Raw genomic sequence first — 21,952 nt, 5'->3', positions numbered from 1 at the left:
TGGCTCCCTATTATCAGGTATATATAAAGATAAATACCCCTAGTGATGGGTCCTCTGAAATCTGACAACTACCTTTATAGCATATTTACTATTTCTCTGTACTACAGCATTTCTCAAACTTTTTGGTCTCAGGACCCTTTACAGTCCTAAAATTATTGAGGACCCTAAAGAGCTTTTGTCTACGTAGATTACATTTATCAATACTTTCTGTACTGAAAACTGAAGAAAATTTTAAACACAAGAATACACAAGCACATGTTCCATTAAATGTCAGAGCAATGATGTCATCACAGATCCTGCAGCGTGGAAAGCTCCACTGACACTTTTGAGAGAATGAGGGTGAAAAGGCAAATAACATCTTAGTATTATGAAAATAGTTGTGACCTCTAAAACCTACAGCTCATTTAAGGACACTCCTCTAGCCATGACCAGTGTGGCTCAATTGGTTGGGCATGAAAGGCTACTGGTTTGATTCCTGGGCAGGGCACATGCCTGGGTTGCAGGTTCTGTCCCTGGTTGGGGTACGTACGGGAGGCAACTGATTGATATTTCTCTCCCTCTCTTTCTCCCTCCCTTCCCCTCTCTCTAAAAATAAATAAATAAATCTTAAAAAAAAAACACTCCTCTATCTGACCTTGATTATTTTTTAATCCTTGTCCCAATCATCGATGATTACTGATTATTAACTTTCATGTGCAGCAATAGCCCGGAGATAAGAAAGCTAAGAACTATAGATTTATAAAGTAATCTCCAAATTCATTAGCATGCTTGCTTATTAACAGTGTAACCCCATTTATTAATTTTATTTTCTGCTATTGCATTTTCTTTCCCTCCTCCACTGTATTCCCCAAGTAAAACAAACCTTTTTCTGCTTCGGCATCTCTGAATACACTATTCCCTCTGCCTGGAAGGCCTTCTCTCACTCATCCTTCAGACCCACTTCATAGGTTATCAATTCTTTGAAGCTTTCTCTCGACACATCACATCCCCAATTACCATTTTTTCTGTAACTCCGTAGCACATTTAGAATTTCTACCATTGCACCATAATAACTGTTCACATGTCTGTCTTCCCACTAATAGTGAACAACATGAGGGCAGACTTACATATACTGATCTTGGTATTTCTAGTACCACACACATTTGATCATTCTCTTGAAGTCATGTCTTTCAAAGAATCAGTTTAATGCTCATCTATCCCCAAACATTCCATAGTACTTGTTCCTTCCTCTGAACTTCTGCAGTACTATACAGAAATTAGGAAGAAAGACAAGCCTAAGGGAAACTGTTATAACCTTCCTTCAATGAGACTGGGAACTTTGGACCACAGGATCAAGTCTAATTCCTTAGTCTAACATTCAAGGGCAGGCATCAAGTGGCTCTTCTTTACCATTTCAATTTTATTTTCTATTATTCTCTAATATGAACTGATCACTTCTGTCATCCAACACGCGTGCACACACTCCATTCTATTTTTTCCCTTTTTGTTTATATTCTCTCTCCCAGGAATTCCATTTCCTTGTTATTTTAAGTTTGACTTTTCCTTAAAAGCGCGGTTCAAGTCCCAGAAATTCCATGAAGTTCTCTGGGACTAGGCCAGATCAAAGGAAAATCTCCCCTTTTGGGGCACCTAAGGCATTTCAATCTGTTTCCTAGTATTTACAGCATATTGTTTTGCATTGTCCTTTGATAATTTCAAGTAAATGCTGCAACCCCAAATAGTCTGACAGCTCTTTCAGAAGGCACAGTTTTAATTCAAAACATTTGAGTGCCAGTATGTACTAGATTTGGGTAAGGTTTCTTAAACTTCTTTTGCATCAAGCCTTTGCAGTAACAGGAAAACAAAAGCACATAATACTGTTTCCTTAACTTGATTTTTCTCCCTAACTGGTCAGAATACTCCAGGTTATTTTTTGCTAGGTAACATTTTATCTATAGACATAATTATCAATTTGAAAATAAAATATGCTATGAGATGTATCTTCTCAGCACCTTAAAATTGCCCCCTCAAATTAGACGCTCCATTTATAGGTAACTCACTCTGAGTCCTCAAGGTACTTACTTCTGAAGGCTCTTCCCCTTTATGCTCCTTTATCTTGAATGTATCTTTTCTTATTTCAGTTGATACAATTTTAGCTTCCTTAACACATTCTGATGCATGGTTACCAGTGATAATGCCAAACTACTTAAGAAGAGCCAAAGAAATGAGGCAAGTAAAAATCATGCATAAATTGAAAACAATCTTTGAAAACTAAGAAGTTACGGGTATTGGGTCTCAGACCAATCCTTTTCCTTACATGGAATTTATCTAAGGGGCCACAACTTCCCTATCGCCATTTCCTTAAGGTACCCACACCCAAACTGAATAAGCATTAGTTGGAAAATAGACTAAACATCATGGATTGATGATAACTTCTGAAAATCATTTTCCTCTATTATTCATTCTTTGGCATACGTGATAGTAAGAAGAAACAACATAGAAAATTATAGTTTAAAAATAATCGTAGGGTTTACAATGCTCAGTCCTAGTTTTTTGTAAGTACATCACCCACAACTGAATGTTAAACACTACAAGAGAGACCTGAGGTTTCCAGCAATTCTTTCAACAAGGGAGTCCCAGAATGAATTTCATGTAACAAGAAAAAAAGGAACTGATGAATGAGGAAAGAAAGGAGGAAGCCATCAGCTGACGTGCAGCAGCTCCCCTACCCCGTTTACCTCCTCCCCCAAAGCGGTAGGAAATCGGAAGCTGCAGAATGTACCTTCCAGGCCAGAAGCAAAACATTGAGGATGGCCAGCAATGGGCAGGGTCCGTTCTCATTCTGGGTGATGATGGGTGTGTTCTCTTCCTTCCACTGGATCCACTTGATGTGATAGACAGATTGTCCCGGGAAACGTTCCTTGGAGGCCGCGAGTACCTGAGCTGCCTCCCCGCCCTCCTCCTCCCCTCTGCACAGAGGCACGGCTCCGGGCACCACAGCCGCGCCGCCCTCCTCCTCCTCCTCCTCCTCAGGGACCCTGCTTTCAGCTCCTTCCTCACTATTGAACTCGGAGCTACTGGGGAAAGAATGCAGGTTAGAGAACGACTCCAGGGAGTCCAGGCTCAGCGATTCCCCGGGAGGGCTCGGGTCGCTGCAACTGCTGCTGAGGCCCCCAGCACTGCTGGGCTCTTCGGAGCCCGTGGCCGCCAACTCCGGCCGGCAGGGGCCGGCGGGATCAGGCCGGGCGCCCGAGTCTCCGGCAGGACCCAACCCACGGCCCGCTCTGGCCTCGGCTGTCTCCGGGGAAGCGGTCACCTTGTGCTGCCCTCTCAGAGGCACCTTCTGGGCAGCAGGACTCTCCAAATCGCTCTCCTGCAAGTCCGAACCCCGGAGGGAGCTGCACGGTCCGGGAACCTGCGGAGAGCTCGTGGGAGAGACCGTGTCCGCGAGACTCCTTCCGGCGGCCGCCGCCCCCTGCCCATTCCCGCCGCTGCTTTCCGCCGCCCATACTTCGGGACCATCCCCAGCGGCGAGCCTGGTCTCCTGTCGTCCTTCCTGCGGAGAAGCTGTCCCTGGCGCTGGCCTGTGTTCTAGCGGCTGCAGGCTCTCGGGGCCGCTCTCCATACCCAGCCGCCCGCCCCTTGCTCTAAAGAGACCGCGGCGGGTTGTCCTCAGCCAGCACCTCCGACGCCATAACAGCGACACTAGCAGCTACAGCGCCCTAGCGCAGCCTCGGCTTGGCACGTCACGGGGGAGGGTACCGGGAGCTTGCGCCCCCGCGCGCGCGCGCGCGCGCGCGCAAGCCGCCCCGCGGTCAACCAACTCTGGGCGTGTCTGCGCGCCTCTGGATGACGGCGAGCCTTGCGGCCCCGCCGGAGCGCGCGCTCGGGAGGCGTGGCGTGGCGGGCGTGGCCGGGAGGTAAACATCCTCTCACTAAGTGACCGGAAGTTGAACTCTGGGGCAGCTAGACCACAACCCGCTTATTTAAAGGCAAGGCAGCCCGCTCACTGGTTGGCTGAGATCCTGGAGAGCTAGGTCTTGTGTGTCCCATCCTTGGGCGTGGAGACTAGGAGTTGGCGGTGGTTGTATTTGGAAAAGAGCTCGCTCTGGGAGGGTTCAGATTTGTTTCCCCACCTTGTTATGTGGAAAATTGAAGGAATTTCTTACGAACTGCGGAGTTTTAAAAGGCTGGGATCAACTCGAGGTGTCTGGATTACTACACTGCACACATTGCAGTCTCCCTCCATTTTGGCTGAGAAGCACTGTGTTCCCAGCAGCTACGGGTGAAAACGTTTGCCCTACATGAGGTGTCCGTGTGGTTGTGGGTAATTTTGGCCGATAATAATAAATTAGCGTGTTCTTGAATCAGCCAAGTCTCTGCGGTTTTGTTAACTTGGCCTCAGTTTGCTTGAGTAGGAAGAGCCTGTTCCTGAAAAAGTGACTTTTCTAATTTGAACTGATACCTTCTAAGGCCATGAGATTATCAGAGAGTACAGAGTAAGCTGGAAGTTTCATTGGTGACAAAGTGGATTTGGGTCCTTTTTAAACCTGTTCCAGACAAGGGCCTCCCTTTTATTTTTAAGATTTTCGTTACTAATTTTTAGAGAGAAGAAAATGGAGGGAGAAAGGAAGAGAAACAGATCAGTTGCCTCTCACATGCCACCAACTGGGGACCTGGCCCGCGACCCAGGGACGTGTCCTGATGAAGAATCAAACTAGCAACCTTTCAGTTCACAGGCCAGCGCTCAGAGCACTGAGGCACACCAGCCAGGGCTTTTAAAAAAATCTTTCAATATTTTCTAGGATCTGGAGATGCAAAAATTGACAAAACAGCTCTTCATGGTAAAACATGTAAGTGCTTGATACCTAATAGAATGTAATCCTTGTATATCTTGTGGTTAGAGATGATAGACAAAATTGCAAAGTAGTGTTACATTCACTCATTTAACACATTTCAGTACCATTAGTGATGGATACTGTACTTGGCACTGGGGGTGCCATGGTGAATAAGAGAAAGGGCATTGATTTTACTGTCCAGTGTATTTTTTTCTTGCTATATTTTAATTTTTTTTAATCCTCACCCGAGGATATGGTTTTATTGATTTTAGAGAGAGAAGAAGAGAGAGAGAGAGAGAGAGAGAAGCATGGATCTGAGAGAGAAACATGGATAGGTTGCCTCTGTCAGGTTTGGCAGAGGGCAGAAATGACAGGCGAATAGGCAATGAGTTTAGGTCAGGCAAAGGAAGGCAGGTGCTGTCTCCTTAACTGCTCCTCTCACTCTCCCAGCTTTTGGCACCAAAACAGTAGGTTCAGCAAAGTAAGAGGAGAAATGATAGGAGAACAGGCCATGAGTTAATAAGATTTATTTGGCCAGTTGCGGACAGGCGCGCTGAGATCAAAGTGGTGTCAGCCCTGAGTAGTAGCAATGAAGGGGGGTTTACGGGGTGCGGGAGTTGGCGGGACCTTCTGCAGATGGCTCTGGGGAAGTTGGTGGGACTCTCTACAGACGGTCCAATGGGGGATTTGGTTCTGAGAACAGAGAAGTTACTAAATTCTTGTTAGCAAAGATACCTTTGAAGGACATAGGCAGTCACTGGCGTCAGCAGTTACTGTGGGGGCAGCAGATTTATTGGGGCTTGTTAAATTAGACCTGAATTCCCAGAACCCAGGTCTTATGCCTAAGAGCCTCCCCATCACCCTGACAGGGGATGGAACCCACAATCCAGGTATGTGCTCTGACCAGCTCAAACGGCAATCTTTTGGTATATGGGAGGGTTATCTAACCAACTAAGCCACTCAGCCAAGGCTTATTACTATATTTGTAATACTTGCCTGGAAAGTATGGTTTCCTGAAAATGCAGAAGATGGCGCTTCTTCCTCCTTTTTACATTGACAAAAATATGGTGTTCATCAAACTCTTGGAAGAGAGGAAAATTAGAAAAGGTAATGGAAAGCTTATTCAGAATGTAAAATTTAGGAGTATTGTATTTTTGTTTTCAGTAATGTAATTCCCCTAAGCAACAAATACTATTGTTCAAATTAGAGCTTTTTGATCAGTCATGAGTGAGCATGAGCGGAGCAATGCCTAAATCCAAGGAAGTTGTTTCTTTAAGCTCTTCTGTCAGTGATTATGACAATGAAGTTGAAAAAAAGTTAAAGAGGGAAAAAGCAAGTTACTTCAGAAAAACTAACAGTATGGAGTAAGAGGTGCTGGAAACAAATGTTCCTCACAGTCCATGGTTTGGGGGATGGGGAAAGTGGATGATAGGCTTAAGGTACTTTGCATATCTAGGGCAAGCTGGTAGCTACATAATAGCTGTGATACTGCCCCAAGGCAAAAGGTGCATGTGACTTTCAGGATGTTGCTTGACTCTTGAGGTAGCTAGGAAAGGTGAAGGCCCTCCCGGGAAGCCCCTGTGATGGGAACTCTTGACCCAACTGAAAAATGGCAGCTGAAAGTATGTAAACAATATGGGAAAACGTAAATGTAGCTTATTGTGAGAGGAAACAGAGATGAAATCACATAGGAAGTTCTGGATCAGGATTTAGAAGAAGGGCAGGCAGCCATGAGGGTGAAGGGGCCATGATATAGCAGCCATGTGGGTAACAGTGAGCAATTATGCAGTTCATAGGGATGATTTGCCTATGTGGGCCTGGGCTAGTAGGAGAGTAAACATGCTGCTGCTTTGATCATGCCTGCTCCAACTGACTCCGAAGTCACCAAGGACTCTGCCTTGCAGACCTGAACTCTATCTGGACTCTTGGAACTTGGGATATACAGAGACAACACTCTGTTAGGATTTATGCCTTTCCTGGACTTCATCATGATCCAGTATAACACGGCACATGCTTTTCTGGACTATAATATGAAGGCTGAGGACAATGTACCTCAGATGCTGAAGAGAGAGCTGCTGGGAGAGGATAGTGACTTTAAAACCCATGAGTGTACTTTCTAGAGGGACTAGAGGACTGTTAGCTCAGCCAACTTAAGCACAGATAACGCATAGGGAACTATTGGGCTTGGTTTTGGCTTATAGCCTTTCGGGGAGCAAGGGAAGTGCTGGGTCTCGGAGGAGAACAGAGCTCTGAGCAGGAGTGCTTCCAGCCCCTCCAAGGTTGGAATATTGTAAATAAATACCTGTTTTCCTCAACACTAATTGTTGGGTCATACACCAAGGCACCACATGAACAGGCCCCAGCTTGTTCGGTTACAAGACCTGTAAAGAAGCAAAACACTGGTGAAACTTCAAGAGCCCTGTCATTTTGTATTAGCACAGGAGTTCAACTTCAGCTAGGTTTACTTTAAATTCGCAGAGACTGAAAAACGACAGTGAAGCGTTGGAGGGGGAATCATACCAGTTTAATCTTGCTCCTGCAGGTGAGGATGGGAACAACAGGATTTGCCTTACAATTCTCATGGCAAGTGAGAACAGGGAAGTCACAGGGTCCAAGGGATCATCTGCCTTCACTCTTATCCTGCGGTGGTGGGCGAGGACTTAGGGAGCCAATATCATCCGCCTTTAGTCTTGTCCTATGGCAGCGGTGGGCGAGGACTTGGGGTCCAATATCCGCACCCCTTGAACAGAGGGGCTCGTATATATACACGAAGTTAACAAAGGTGACACCTGGCCAGTCTGAGCTGTATGATGGTGGATTACTTACGCAGTAAGAAATTATCTTTAGATAAGGGTGACCTAAGAAAATGAAAATACATGCTTGTGGAGGCAAGGATACTGGCTACGGTCACCCTAACATGAAATATCTTCTAAACAGAACAACAGCAGCAGCAGCAGAGATGATAACATGCTTCAGATTGGGATAATGAGGTACGTCAGCATTTGGGACTTTAAAGGAAAGTCCAAATTGATATTAGAGAATATTGGATGGATCCAGAAGGTGAAATGAAACCAGGAAGGAAAGATATTTCTTTAAATCCTGAGCAGTGGAACATCTGAAGAAATAGATTTCTGTCATTGATGATGCAGTAAGAAAACTGTAAAATCATAATATGATTACATCTACCTCAAAACTAAAAGCAACCAGAACTATCAGAAAATCAAACTACATGGAAGTCCAACAAAAATATAAAGAAATAATACTCATCCAGACAGGTAGGAGGGGCAGAGCCTGGGCTGAGAGGACACAGTGTAGCAGCAGTGGCAGCATCGAGGCAGTGGCTGAGACCAGCCAGTGACAAAAGAAGTCACACATTATAAAAGTTGGGAGGGACATCTGGGGAGCAGTCCCACCCCCAGGTCAGACCACTCAGCTCACAGTTTCAGCGCTGGAAAAAATAAAGCCACTTTGTTTCTAACTGTGAAAACCAGTGGGGACTGGGACAGAGGAAGAAACTGCCAGTCTCTCAGCAGAGTCTGCTGGTTTAGAAGGCCCCATGGTCCTAGAATGTCTGCAAGCCTACCCCTTCTGGGCACCACTGCCAGGACAACAGCTGGAGAGGCACCAGTCCCATATGGGAAGTGGGTAAAATGCCTGGGAAATGGACGAGTGCTGAGCAAGTGGCATTGTTCCCTCCCTGACCCCTCTTCAACATACAGTGCCACAAGGTGGTGAAATGGGTTGCCCTGCACTGACAAATACCCAAGGCTCTGTCTCTTACAAGATAACAGGTATGACAGCTCTACCTAAGACACATAGGAGCCTGTCAAGTTGAGGAGACAGAGAAGTATGGCCCAAAAGAGGGAACAGATCAAGGTTCCAGTGGGAGGACTAAGTAACGAGGAGATAGCCAACATAAGAGACACAGAGTTCAAAACAATGGTGATAATGATGCTCACAGACTTGACAGACATGACTGAGTACCGTAAACGCATAAGGGAAGAAGTGAAAGCTATGCCAAGTGAAGTGAAGAAAAATCCACATGAAACCAACGGTGAAGGAAGGAAACCGAGGTTCAAATCAACAATTTGGAACATAAGGAAGAAATAAACAGTCAACCAGTACAGAATGAATAAACAAGAATTGAAAAAAATGAAGAGAGGCTTAGGAACCTCTGGGACAACTGTAAACATACCAACATTCAAATCATAGGGGTGCCAGAAGGAGAAGAGGAAGAGCTAGAAATTGAAAGCTCATGTGAAAAAATAATAAAGGAAAACTTCCCAAAATTGGCAAAGGAAATAGACATACAAGTTCAGGAAGCACAGAGAGTCCCAAACAAGCTAGATCCAAAGAGGACCACACCAAGACACATCATGATTAAAATATCAAAGTTTAAAGATAAAGATAGAATCTTAAAAGCAGCAAGAGAAAAGAAGAGGGTTACATACAAAGGGGTTCCTATATGACTTTTCAGCTGATTTCTCAAAAGAAACTTTGCAGGCAAGAAGGGACTGGCAAGAAGTACAGTATTTCCTCACTTATCGCAGGTATTACATTCTAGACACCCCCTGCGATAGGTGAAAATCCACGAAGTAGGAGCCTTATATTTATTTTAGTATTTATATATATTTTAAGGCTTTATAAACCCTTCCTACACACTTATAAACCGTTCCCAGTCCCTCATTAACCTTTCCCACTCCCTTATTTACCTTTTCCACACGATTATAAACACTACTTATGTTCTTAAACATATTCTACACTCTTAAACCAATGTAACTTTAACAACATACGTATACAGTACCGCCAAATCCCATGATATAGTGAAAAATTCGCTATAAATAATTAAATATATTTTTTAAAATCCTGTGATACGGCGAGGCCCCGATAAGTGAACTGCGATATAGAGAGGGACTACTGTATTCAAAGTGATGAAAAGCAAGGACCAACAAACAAGACTACTCTATCCAGTAAAGCTATCATTTAAAATGGGAGGGCAGATAAAGCGCTTCCCAGACAAGGTAAAGCTAAACGAGTTCATCATCATCAAGCCCTTATTATATGAAATGTTAAAGGGACTTAAGAAAAAGAAGAAGATCAAAACTATGAACATTAAAATGACAACAAACAACTATCAACAACTGAATCTAAAAAATAAGAACAAAAACAAAGTAAGCAAACAACTAGATTAGAAACAGAATCATAGGTATGGGGTTCATTTGGAGGGTTATCGGCTGGGAGGGGGAAAGAGGAGAAAGGGGAAATGGTGCAGGGATTAAAAATCATAGTTGGTAGGTACAAAACAGACAGGGGTATGTTAAGAATAATATAGGAAAAGGTGAAGCCAAAGAACTTACATGCACAACCCATGAACATGAACTAAGGGGGGTGGGATTGCTGGATGGAAGGGGGTTACTGGGAGGAGGGGAGCAAAGGGAGATGAAATTGGATCAACTGTAACAGTATAATCAATAAAATATACTTAAAAGAAAACGATAAAGTCTGAGCCATAAAAAACTTGTACTGTTCTAGTTGTTTTAATGTCTATTAACATTGGCTTTTGTTTTCTAAATGTTGTTTTCCAAGCTATTGTATATTTTGATTACAGAACAATTTGTAAGAATTTTTTAAAAAAATATTCATTATTAAAAATGTTCTGAGTGAAGTTCATTGTCAACTTCAATAAGGAGGATTGCTTTATGTCCACCACCTACTGTAAAATAAAATCAAGTAATACAATCTTAACTGTTGTGGCCTTCTTTGATGAAAAGAATTGGTACTATTTAAGGCCTAAAGTTTATAGACCTTTTGATTTCAACTTTTTACATTCAAAAGGTTTTGTAGTGTATTGAATCTAAAAACTTGATTTGTGAAATTTGTAGTTGATCTGTTTTCTTCTAAACAAATGTCCAGCGATCACTTTACCCTTTTTATCTTTACTTCAGTTTCCATTAGTAACTTGTCATGTTTAATTTTCATTTTCCTTTTTGCTCTTTTTCTTAAATATATTATGCTAATCTGGAAAGACAGTGAAACTGTCAAAATGTTAGTTTTCTCAAGAAGGTGCTTGTAATTAAAATATGCTAGGAACACTACAAAAAAAATTAGCATTTTCTCTGAAAAACAGTTGCAAATGTAAACAGATTAAGATATATGCTGCTGGATGAAGCACTTTATAGTATGTAAGGCCATTAAGTGCAAATGAGAATATTATAGATTTCAGGAAATTCAGAATTTAGCATGGTGCCTTGATTATAAAAAGAAGAGTTGTAAAGTTGTGCAATATGAGTAGATTGAATGAATGAATCATTTATAGACCGGAAACCATAGTAGAGCCAAAACCCATGGAACACGTCTCATATAATGGCCTTTCACCATTTTGTAAAATCCCTACTTAGATAAACCTGTACTTGCCCTGGTAACTCTGGTAGTTTTTACTGGTATATTATTAGTATATGTTTCAAATGCTCACATGCATGATTTAAGAATTTAGAACTAAAAGAAATAGAAACAAATTTTCTTTTTATATGTTATCTGTAATTATGTAAATCAAAATGAAAAGCGGTGAAAAAGTACATATTTAACCCTGACCGGTGTAGCTCAGTTGGTTGGGTATCATCTACCACTAACTCAGCCACAGGCTTACCAGTATTGTCACCCATAACAAGTTACCTCTCAGACCCATTTTAATCTTGGCTACATCCCTCCTGAAACAGTTACCTCTTGCTCTGATTTAGACTTGTTTATAGGCCTGCTGCACAGCTGCCATACAAGGATTTCTCTCCACTATTGTTTTAGAAATTTCTTCCTCCTCTCTTACATGTTAATTCCTCACTTTCTTGGATTTCCTGTCTTCTTTCTTTAATTTGGCTGAATATATTCTTAAATTCTTGAGAAAAAGTGCACAGGAAACACATTTTTGTTGTTTTTTAAAGATTATATGTATTTATTCTTAGAGAGACGGGAAGGGAGGGAAAAAGAGAGGGAGAGAAACATCAATCGGTTGCCTTTCACATCTGCTCCTTGGGGACCAAACATTCAACCCAAACATGTGCCCTGACAGGGAATCAAACCACAGCCCTTCGCTTTATGGAATGATGCCCAACCAAGTGTGCCACACGGGTCAGGGAAGGAAGCATATTTTTGTAGATCACATATGTCTGAAAAAGATCTTTAGTCTATCTTTACATATTATAGTTTGGTTAGATATAAAATTCAATGTTGGAAATGCCTTTTCATCATTTTGAAGTCATTCATCAATTATCTTCTAGCTTCCAGGTGATTGTAGTGTAGTTGGATAATATTAGACTCCAAAACCTTTGTGTGCAACCTGTTTCTCTGAAGTTTATTTAATCTTCTCTTTATTCTTGGTATCCTGACATTTCAGTATTTGATATATCTTTGGATGGATCATGCTTTATATATTGGGCTGGATACTTGGTAATAATCACACTCAATGTAGAAACTTAGGTCCTTCAGGTTTGGGAAATTTTCTATTTTTATTTTTTAATAATTCTTATCTTTAATTTTATTTATCTTTTTGTTTTACTTTCTAAGAGATTTTCTCAGTTTTATCTTTCAGTCCTTTTTAATGCATTATTGATGCTATTTTGTATTTAATTTCTGAGAGTTCTTTGTAGTTTCTTTTTATTGTTTCATGGCATTCTGACTTTTCATGTCTTAGAAAATTGATCATAATTTTAATGTATTTTTATTTTTCAAAGGGTATCTGAACCATATGCTATAAAAAAGTATATTTTGTCAGTATAGAGTTGTTGATAGTGCCAGAGAGTAAGTTATGGGGGATACAAGTGTAAAACATTGGTTTTACTCTTTGCGGGGCAAAATCTGTTTTGGGAATAAGACATTTTCACATGTATTGATTCTTGAGAATATGTCAGTTAATAATACTAAATATGTGGTACTAGCAATAATTGTTATAAAAATTCAGATGAAGAAAATTCTTTCGAAGTGAGATAATTAAAGGAAGGATTAAGCTACACTTCCCTAATTAAAATCACAGGCTAACTGGGTTAGGTTTAGTTCCAGTGGTTACTTCATCATGGCAGACACTAAAATCACAGTCTTAAGAAAGCAAAAAAATATATCTCTAACTCTCAAAATGATTATTCTTTTAAAATTCTCTGTTTTTCTTAGTTGGGTTATAGCTGCCATCTTTGGCCTAATTGACTTCTACTCTAATTTATTTATTCAATATTATGTCATCTATCAAGTCTTGCTGATATTATATATCCCTTTTCTACTTCATTTGTCTGCAGCCACCCCCTTGATGAGTGCTTTTTATCTCACTACTAGAGTGTAGCAACAGTCTAATTATTCCTCAGACTATGGTTTTCTGTTTCTCAGCTTACCCTGATTAAACCTATAGGAGTTATAATTCAAACATCTTGCTTTTATTTTGTTGCTGGTTCTAAAAACAATTTGGTGTTCTTTATTGTTAGCTGAATTAAAAGTTGGCTCTTAGAAGATACTGGGCATATATACCTTTGAACTTTGTAGCTTTCTACTCGAGATATGATGAGAAAATTCTGAGTTAAATTCAGGAGTTTCATGTAAGTCAAATTGCCCTGGCTCTGGCCCTCAACTGCTAGTGCAGAAACTCCAGCCTCCTGCAAAGTACATACCCTATTTAATTATTTCTGAGCGCCCCCATGAGGAGTCCCACACCTGTTCAGAAACAAATCCAATTCTATGATATTCTACCAGGTGCTGCTTCTACTCCATGCTGCTTCACCAGATGCTAGTCTGTCCTGGTGGCATTAAAGATACATGATAGAGAATGCAGGGGAATGGTCGTTTTCTTTTATTATAGCTCTAATATGCTAGAGTATTTGTAAAACAGTTCTCTCAATTTTACTTATGTAGTCCTTTATTTTTTTTTAAAGATTTTATTTATTTATTTTTAGAGAGAGGAAAAGGGAGAAAGAGAACATCAATGTGCAAGTGAAACTAAGATTGGTTGCCTCTTGCACGCCCCCAACTGGGGACCTGGCCCACAATCCAGGCATGTGCCTTGGCCAGGAATCAAACCAGCAGCCCTTCAGTTTGCAGGCCAGTGCTCAATCCACTGAGCCACACCAGCCAAGGCCTTATGTGGTCGTTTAAAAGTGGGGCCTAAATATGGGTCCAAATAGGCTGTACCAGGAATGAATTCAAGGAATATTTTTTATCACCTTCAACTCAGAATCCTTACTTCCCTGGTCTTTCACCAAGTGGTTAATGTTTTGTTATTGGAGCAAGTATATATCATTCCCTAAGAACTTCTCCTTTCAAATATACTTATGCCCTGCCAACCCACCAGTTTGCCACATAGCCCTCAACTCTAGTACAGTCGTTCTCAAAGTGTGGTCTGGGAACTTGTAAAAACTGAAAATTCTCTAGTCCCACTCCAGATTCCACAGAATCAGAAACTCTTGTGTGGATCCTAGCATCACAGAAGTCTCTGTTTCAGTAAGACCTCTGGTTGTTCTGATACATGAAAAAGTTTGAGAATTACTATTCAAGCATTAGCGGTAAGCCTCCCCTCCCCTTCTCTGTGACAGATAAATAAACCTTAGCAAGATTAAGCCCCTGGCTGCTGTGGCTCAGTGGATTGAGCGTCAGCCAGTGAGCCAAGTGCCGCTGGTTCGATTCCCAGTCAGGGCACATGACTAGGTTGCACGCCAGGTCCCCAGTTGGGGGCGCAAGTGAGAGGTAACCACACAGTGATGTTTCTCTCCCTCTCTTTCTCCTTTCCCCTCTCTCTACAAATAAATAAATAAACAAATTAATTAATTAATTAATTAAAAAAAAAGATTAAAAGGATTCCACATTTACCTCCTATACCCAATGTTATTTTTTTCAATGTACTCTCTGGAGGGTTGTGTGTGTGTATGTGTGTGTGTGTCCACGTTCAAAGTCATGTATAAAACTATATTTTCCCATCCTGATCTAAAAATGCTTTGTTGTTCTTACCTTTCCCACATTTTTCCATGTAAATATCAGTCTCTGTCACCTAGGCTTAAAACGTTCATGTAGTTTTGTTTTAGTTTCCTTATAGACAATGTCTTATTTTTTAATTTAAAACGATTAATGTAAATAATTTGCTTTCTTAATACAAAACCAAAATATATTCATTTTAGAAAAATTAGAAAACATAAATAAGCAAAAAGAAGAAAATTAAAAAGAGAACACCCTTCATCACACTATGTAGAATGAAGTATTAGAGATAACACAAGTGATACTTGACTGTACATATATTCTTCCAAAACTTTTCTAGGCATCTAAACACATAGATATTTTTGTAAACAAAAATTGGGACATTCTGAACACATTTTCTCAGTTATCAATATATTGTGAATATCTTTGTGTATTAATATATATTCATCTGAAACATTCCTAGTGAATTAATAATATTCCATTAATGACAACCAATTCCTGCTTCTTGGACATTTAGATTGTTTCCATTAACTACTATGAACTTTGTTACATTCAATGGTCTTGTAACTGAATCTTTATATATGTACTTAAAATTATGTTCCTCAGATACATTTCCAGAAGTTCAAGTCAAATCAGGACTGGATTCTTCAATGTTTTATCCAAATCTTGCTCTTCATACTCTCTGGTGCTGTCCTAGGTCACTGAGTATGTTGGAGTAAACCTGCTCACTGATTTCCCTACAGTTTCTTTCCCTTTGAGTACATTGCCTATATTGCCAGATAACACAGTGCTTTCATTATTTCCATCTACTGCTGAAAAACATATAAAGGCACCTCCTTAGCCATTAAATATGAATTGGTCTGGCATTCAGAACTTCCCTTAATTTGTCCTCATTCTATTTAACCAGTTCTATCAACTACTAAAATGTAATAATAACCCTCTTTCTATAAGATTTTCTTTGTTCACTTGCTGAACTAATTATACCTATCCAAATCATTGGCTCATTTTATCTCCCTAATTTAAAATGTCCTTTCTCTCCTCTTAATCCCAGATTAGCTTTTGAAGTCCACTCAAGTCATGTCTGATTTCTCACCTTCAAACTTTTCTGTTTTCACACCATATAAAATATAATTATTGAAATTCCTCAGGACTAAGGTTTACCTTATTAATATTTAAATTATTCTAGATTCAGAATTAAACTTTTTAAACATTTAGTGCTATTCAAAAGTTATTTTAAAATTAATAATGGTATATCTTACAATTGGGTTATATTTGAATCAAGATATTATATCCTGTTCTCTATTATTTTATATATTGATATTGACTTTCCAAGAGAAGCTGGTCTTTTATGTTCACTCATGTTTATTTAGAACAGTGATTGTCACATTTCACTGTGATTAACTCTCATCTGGGAAGCTTGTTAAAATGCATGTTTCTGGGCTCCATCTCCAGGAATTCTGGTTCAACGGAATTGGAGAAAAGCCCGGGAACCGGCAGTTCTGACAAGCATCCTAAGCAACTCTAATGCAGGTAATTCACTGGCCATACATTGAGAAACACTCATCTAATATAATATCAGAAAATAACCACTTGCATTGTTGAGAAGTGTGACTGTAATTGTTAATATGCAAATAGTAAGAGTTATGACTCATTTAGCTTATACTTACAATAATGAACTTCTGTAATTAATTATTGAGTTTCTAAAATGTGGTGCTTTGGAGCACAGAAGAGAATATTAAGCATGGTCACGCAGAAGGAGCCTACTGTATTAGAAGGTGTGGTGAATGGTGACCGTAAGATCTGGGACCAGAACCTGGTCTTGTCATTGACTAATTTTACAAGCATGGGAAGGTCAATTTAATTCTCTTAACTTCAGTTGTTATCTTTGGGGGGGGGCAGGGGGAGAAGGCAGAGAAAAATATTTACATAAATTATTTATTATGTGGTTTTGTGAATAAAATGGGAACATATAGCAAAGCTCTTTAAGTTTATTATTATTGTTACTGCCCTCCAATTGGTTACAATCTGGTTAGAAAGACAAGACATAGCAATCACAAGTGAAATAGAAATATAACAATTGAGACAGTTTATAAGGGCTACTATGAAGAGCTTCCTAGAAGATGAGAATTAATCAGCGTAAAATGAATCAGATCAGCTTTTTTTTTTTATAGTTCCCTTAGAAAACAGTATTTTTTTTCCAGGAACAAAAGATGCAAAAGTAAGGCCTAGGAATTGAATCAGAGTCTGGATAAATGTTAAAAAATTGTGGCTTAATCAATTATATTATTTCTGAAGAAAATGAATAATAACAGAAAGGGAGTTGGTGGTCTACATGGAGTCTAGAGAAGATTACAAAACAAAATGATTTGTCACAGTGTGTTTTGATCACCATCTAGGGTGGAGGTTACCTGAAGAGAAGAATAGCTTGGTATCAGTCTGGTCCCATGATAGATTCTTGATAGGGTGGCAAGGTCTTGATAGAATGGCATAATAAGTTAAACAGTTGTATGAACTACCCAGTAAAATTTTCAATTAATTTTTTCTGCACAATAGCTTGCTTCCTACGCCACTTTCAATTATAATTTAGCTTCTCAAGTATTGAAGATAAAAAAGAGAATGCATTGACTTGCTAACATGAGTATCTAACTTGTAAAATAATGAGGTGACATTTTGATCAAGACATGTCTCCTGATAGTTTGGTGCCTACAAATTAGTCCTTTTGGGCTGATCAACTCAGGATGCACTCAGGTCCCAATTTCTGGACCTTCAAAGCCAAGAAGTAGATTCTGGACCGTGCAATGATAATAAAGATAAATTCACCCAGTAATTCAAAAGACTACAAGATTCATTTAAAATATGTTTTCATTTGAAAGTTAAACTATGTCAAATGCCTTGCAACTGGATGTCTTTCCAATAAGACAGTCTTACAGATTTAGAGACTTGTTTGTGGGTTGTGTTACAGAAATTAACATGTGTTTTCTGTTTTCAAAGGGCATAAGCCTATGATCTCATTACCTGAGTGATTGTCTGTACATATAGGCCTCACTTAATCCTGTCTGCAGCGCTGCCTTCTGAGACTCAATGGTTTGGCTGAACTAAGTGGCTGGGTTGGTGAAGTATGGGGTGGTCTGTGGGCTTCACTTTAAAACTGGTTTCTCTTTTCTATCCTAATGGTTTGGACAGAGAGGGCCCAGAGGTCTGAGAGGGGGGAAACCTAAAATATTTCCCTCAGCCCTAACTAAGTATAATGGGCAAAAGGGTTTTGGACAAGTGAGATGTGCCTGGCACACCTTCCTCCAAAGAAGCCCTTCTTTTCCCTAATGTGGAACATTGAAAAATTAATCCCTGCCTTTTGTCATCTAGTGGTTTGGATTGAATGATGTCTTTTAACCCTGTTGCTAAATCCGTTACCCCCAGAACACAACAAGGATGCTAGCCTGTTAAACCAAGCACGCTGTTGTCCGGGGACAGCCAACTGACCTGGAGTCTGCGTGATCCTTCCCCATGTGGGAAGGCCACCCTCCCCTTCACACCCCCACTCTTATTAGGGATTTCTGGACCCAAGGGCAGGTAGGAGGACGACGACCATGTCCAGCTTGAAGCAGCTAGAGGAGCATGAGACCTTTGCCCATTGTCCTTTATAAGATTATAAAGGGACTTAAGTATGAGAGGGAGGGATTGTTATTTTTTTATTGTTAAAATAATTAATTAATCATTTATTTATTTAAAAAAAGAAGAAGAAGAATATATGAAAGGGTGAAGCGGGAGAGCTTGTATGTACGACCCATGGGCATGGACTTGGGGGGGGGGGATTGCTGGTGGAGGGGGGTGTTGGGTGGAGGGGAGCAAAGGGGAAAAAATTGGAACTATTGTAACAATATAATCAATAAAATATACTTAAAAAAAAAAGACAACAACCAAGCATTCTCAAGCAGAAGGCAGTTGGAGGCTGGAAAGAACTTGGCCTAAATGTTGGCAAAACAAAAGAGAATGACCTGTGGTCAAGACCTTGGTTATACAGGGAATGGAGCAGAGAGGAAAGGTACACTATGAAAAGCGGAAGACTGGAATGAATGCTGTGGTGTTGGATTGGAATTGGGGTATAGGTGTGAGTTCTCTTTTGACTTACCTAATTTTTTACATGTTACATAAATAAAACTAACTGGAACAATTAAACCAAAAAAAAAAAAAAAAGATTCAGTGTTAAACAAAGTTGGGTTAGAAACCTGGTTTGCCACTGTTTCCTTATTTGTAAAATGGGATATGTCTACTTCACAGTATTATTGAGAAGAATAAATGAGATCATGTATGTAAAGTGCTATCATGGTACCTGGTACTACATCAGAAATATTGTCTTAGCAGTCTGGAAATCTCTAAAGCAGGAGTAGGACAAATATTTGTTGCATGAGTGACCAATAATTATTATTGTCACACTGTAAGGTTTTTCTGGGGTGCCTTCTGTTTGCCCCAAAGCTTCTCTATCTCTGCCCTCTGCAATGTCAAGATAATAATGCCAGAGTTTCCATAAAGTAACATTAATTGCAGATGACGTAAATAATAGGTGTTTTGGACTAAACTGTGATTGAGATTAGTGGGGCCCCAGAGATCTAGGAAATCACTTCAGGACTATTTGGAGCTTGGTCTAGTTCTTAAAACAGAGGTAACAAGCTTGAATACTGGTAAGGATAATTCAGGCTGACATTCCAGCAGCCTCATCCAAGAAGGGCAGCCTCTACTCAGTTATAGCCAATTGATATTTTGCAAGAACTTAAATCTGCTTAATCTTTCAATTTTCACAGAAAATCTGGAATTTAGATTTTAACACAAAGCTCCTAATTATTAAAAATTGACGTAAATTTTAAAAAATTGACTACAAGTCAAATCTAATTTGGTTTATGAGCTACCAGGCTGTGACCAGAGTTTTAAAGTCTAGGTAATATTTATTAAAAGATGACTGAGGCATATTAAAAATTTTAGGAGTTTATTGAGTAAAAATGAATTCAAATCAGGCAGCATCCAATCTAGGAGGTAGAAAGGAGCTCCCAGGAGCTGTACAAAATGAAAGATTTTTTATAAGCAGAAGGGAGAAGGAACAAGGAAGTTACACTTGGCAAAAAAAGCAAGCTGGTTATAACAAAGTTACTTTCCTTTAGGGAATGGCATGAATCTATCAAGCAGATTCCCTAACAAGTGTTGACTGGGCAATTCCTAATGACCGGTTTTAGATTCCATTTCTAGGAGAGCTGAAACTAAATTAAATCTCAGCTTGTTGACATGAGCTTTAACATAAGTGACTCCATTTTGGGCCTGTTGTCTTTTGTTTTCTAATCACACTGTATAAGCAGAAAGGAAATAGGGCTGACAAAAGGATGGAAGGGAAAAGTTTAAGATACTTTGGGGTTCCCAAGTGCAGACTAGTTCCACAGGATGCAGCAGGAGTTTCATTTAAAGGAGAAAAGAAAAAACGTTGGACAGCTGAGTTCTTTTGTGGACTACCCTGCATAAGAAATCATGGTGTTAGTCAGTGAGGGCCCACTCCCAGTGTTTGAAAAAATTAGTGAAATGGATCTTAGTCTAGCATTAAGATTCAACAAACATTTGTTGTATATATATTTGCTAAATCTCTGAGGCCCTATTTTGAAAACCCCTATAATGTGATTCATACCTATTCTTAAGGATTAGGGAAGATGTTAAACAAATACAATGCACTTTGATAAAACTACATGAGAAGTGTGTAAATGGTAGATATTAAATTTTGTCTGGTAATGAAGTTAGTGAAGATTTAACAGAGGAGAAGAAGCCTGAGCCATATCTTTAACAATAGCTATTCCTTTACATCTGAAAGGAAATTGACATTTATTACATGCCTTCTAAATGACTGGTTATAAATACCATTTTTAACTCTTCCCTTTTCCCTAAAAGTTGATTTTCTAAGTTCTTTTCTTCTGTGATCCCCTTTTTACACATAAAGCAAAATTCTAACAATTACTGAAGGAATTGTTTGAGCCCAGTTTTGTAGAATATATAGGCACAATGGGAGAGGTATTCCTCATGGGGGGAATAAAATGTGCAAAGGTGTCAGGCGGAAGTGACATGTGTTTAGGAGGACAGCCACAGTAGGACAGCAGCACAGTGTAGTGAGTAAAGCACATGCTTTGGAGGTAGATTCAACTTTGAGTGTTGACCCTGCCATACACCAGCTTTGTGACTTTGGGCAACTTATTTAAGTTCTTTAAACTGCCATTTCCTTACTAACTGTCCGCTACTATTGTTATTCTGATTTTTGTCCTTACTACTTTTAGAAGATAAAGAAAGAGAGTTATGAAAAATGAATCTGACAAAGAAGGCAACAACCTGATCATGAAGGCCTTGTATTTTATCCTGAAGATAAAATTATTTTTTTTAATGTTACTGTGGCAGCAATGATGGCAAAGAGTCAGGGAGTGTGTATAGCAAGACAAGGAGACCAGAGGTTAGGCTGTGGCAGTAGAGGTAGGTGGGGGGAATTTTATGTAATGGAGATGAAAGATGACTTGATGACTTACTGGGATGGAACAGGAGTTTAGGGAAGTGCATGAGTGGTGTTGCTACTAACCAAAATAGGAACTTTAGGAAGAAAAAAATGGTGTGGGTAGATTGATGTTGGAGTTTGTTCAGTTTGGGACATGTTGAATTTGGTGTGACTGTGTAACTTCAGGGAACTGTTAGGTAGTAAACGTTGGATATGTAATGATAACAGCACCAAACATTTTATAATGTTTATTATGTGCCATGCAGTATTCTAAGTGCTTTACATCTATTAATGTATTTAATTTCACAGCCACCACCTGAGATAGGTATTACTATTTTCCTTACTGTATATATAATATTAGGAAACTGTGGCACAGGTGCTTTAATGTCCCCAAGGTCACACAGCTAGTAAAATGATGCAACTAGGGTACAGGTCTGGAGCTTGGGGCACAGGTCCAGAAAAAGGGCTGACTATCTGCTAGGCAATGGGGTAGCATTCAGAACAAGGCCGAGCCAGGCTTTGTTTTCATGGAGTTTGCAGCTTAATGAATCATAGACTTTTGGGGGTAGTAGAAAAATAATCATGCAAGTGAAGAATGAGAAGATAAAAAAGCCAAGGATAAAATCCTGCGGGACAGCAAGATTTAAAGAATAAAGGGAAGAAAAAGCCCCAGGGAAGAAACACA

At 39.9% G+C, this 21,952-nt stretch overlaps 1 protein-coding gene across 1 annotated transcript in view; it reads right to left on the bottom strand.

The window, feature by feature from the left end:
* Positions 1 to 3,766, bottom strand: part of MINDY2 (MINDY lysine 48 deubiquitinase 2) — a 65,514-nt gene extending 61,748 nt beyond the window's left edge. Inside the window, exon 1 of the mRNA XM_090270667.1 lies at positions 2,762 to 3,766. Coding sequence (XP_090126793.1) covers positions 2,762 to 3,604 — 843 coding nt within the window. The 5' untranslated portion in view covers positions 3,605 to 3,766. The remainder of the gene's footprint in view (positions 1 to 2,761) is intronic.
* Between the last annotated feature and the right edge of the window lie 18,186 nt (positions 3,767 to 21,952).

The sequence above is a fragment of the Furipterus horrens genome, unplaced genomic scaffold (genome assembly GCF_987537825.1).
Source record: "Furipterus horrens unplaced genomic scaffold, mFurHor1.1.pri manual_scaffold_3, whole genome shotgun sequence".
In the NCBI taxonomy this organism is placed as follows: domain Eukaryota; kingdom Metazoa; phylum Chordata; class Mammalia; order Chiroptera; family Furipteridae; genus Furipterus; species Furipterus horrens.
The sequence above is the reverse complement of the archived record's forward strand: the minus strand, read 5'-3'. Positions and strand labels throughout refer to the sequence as shown.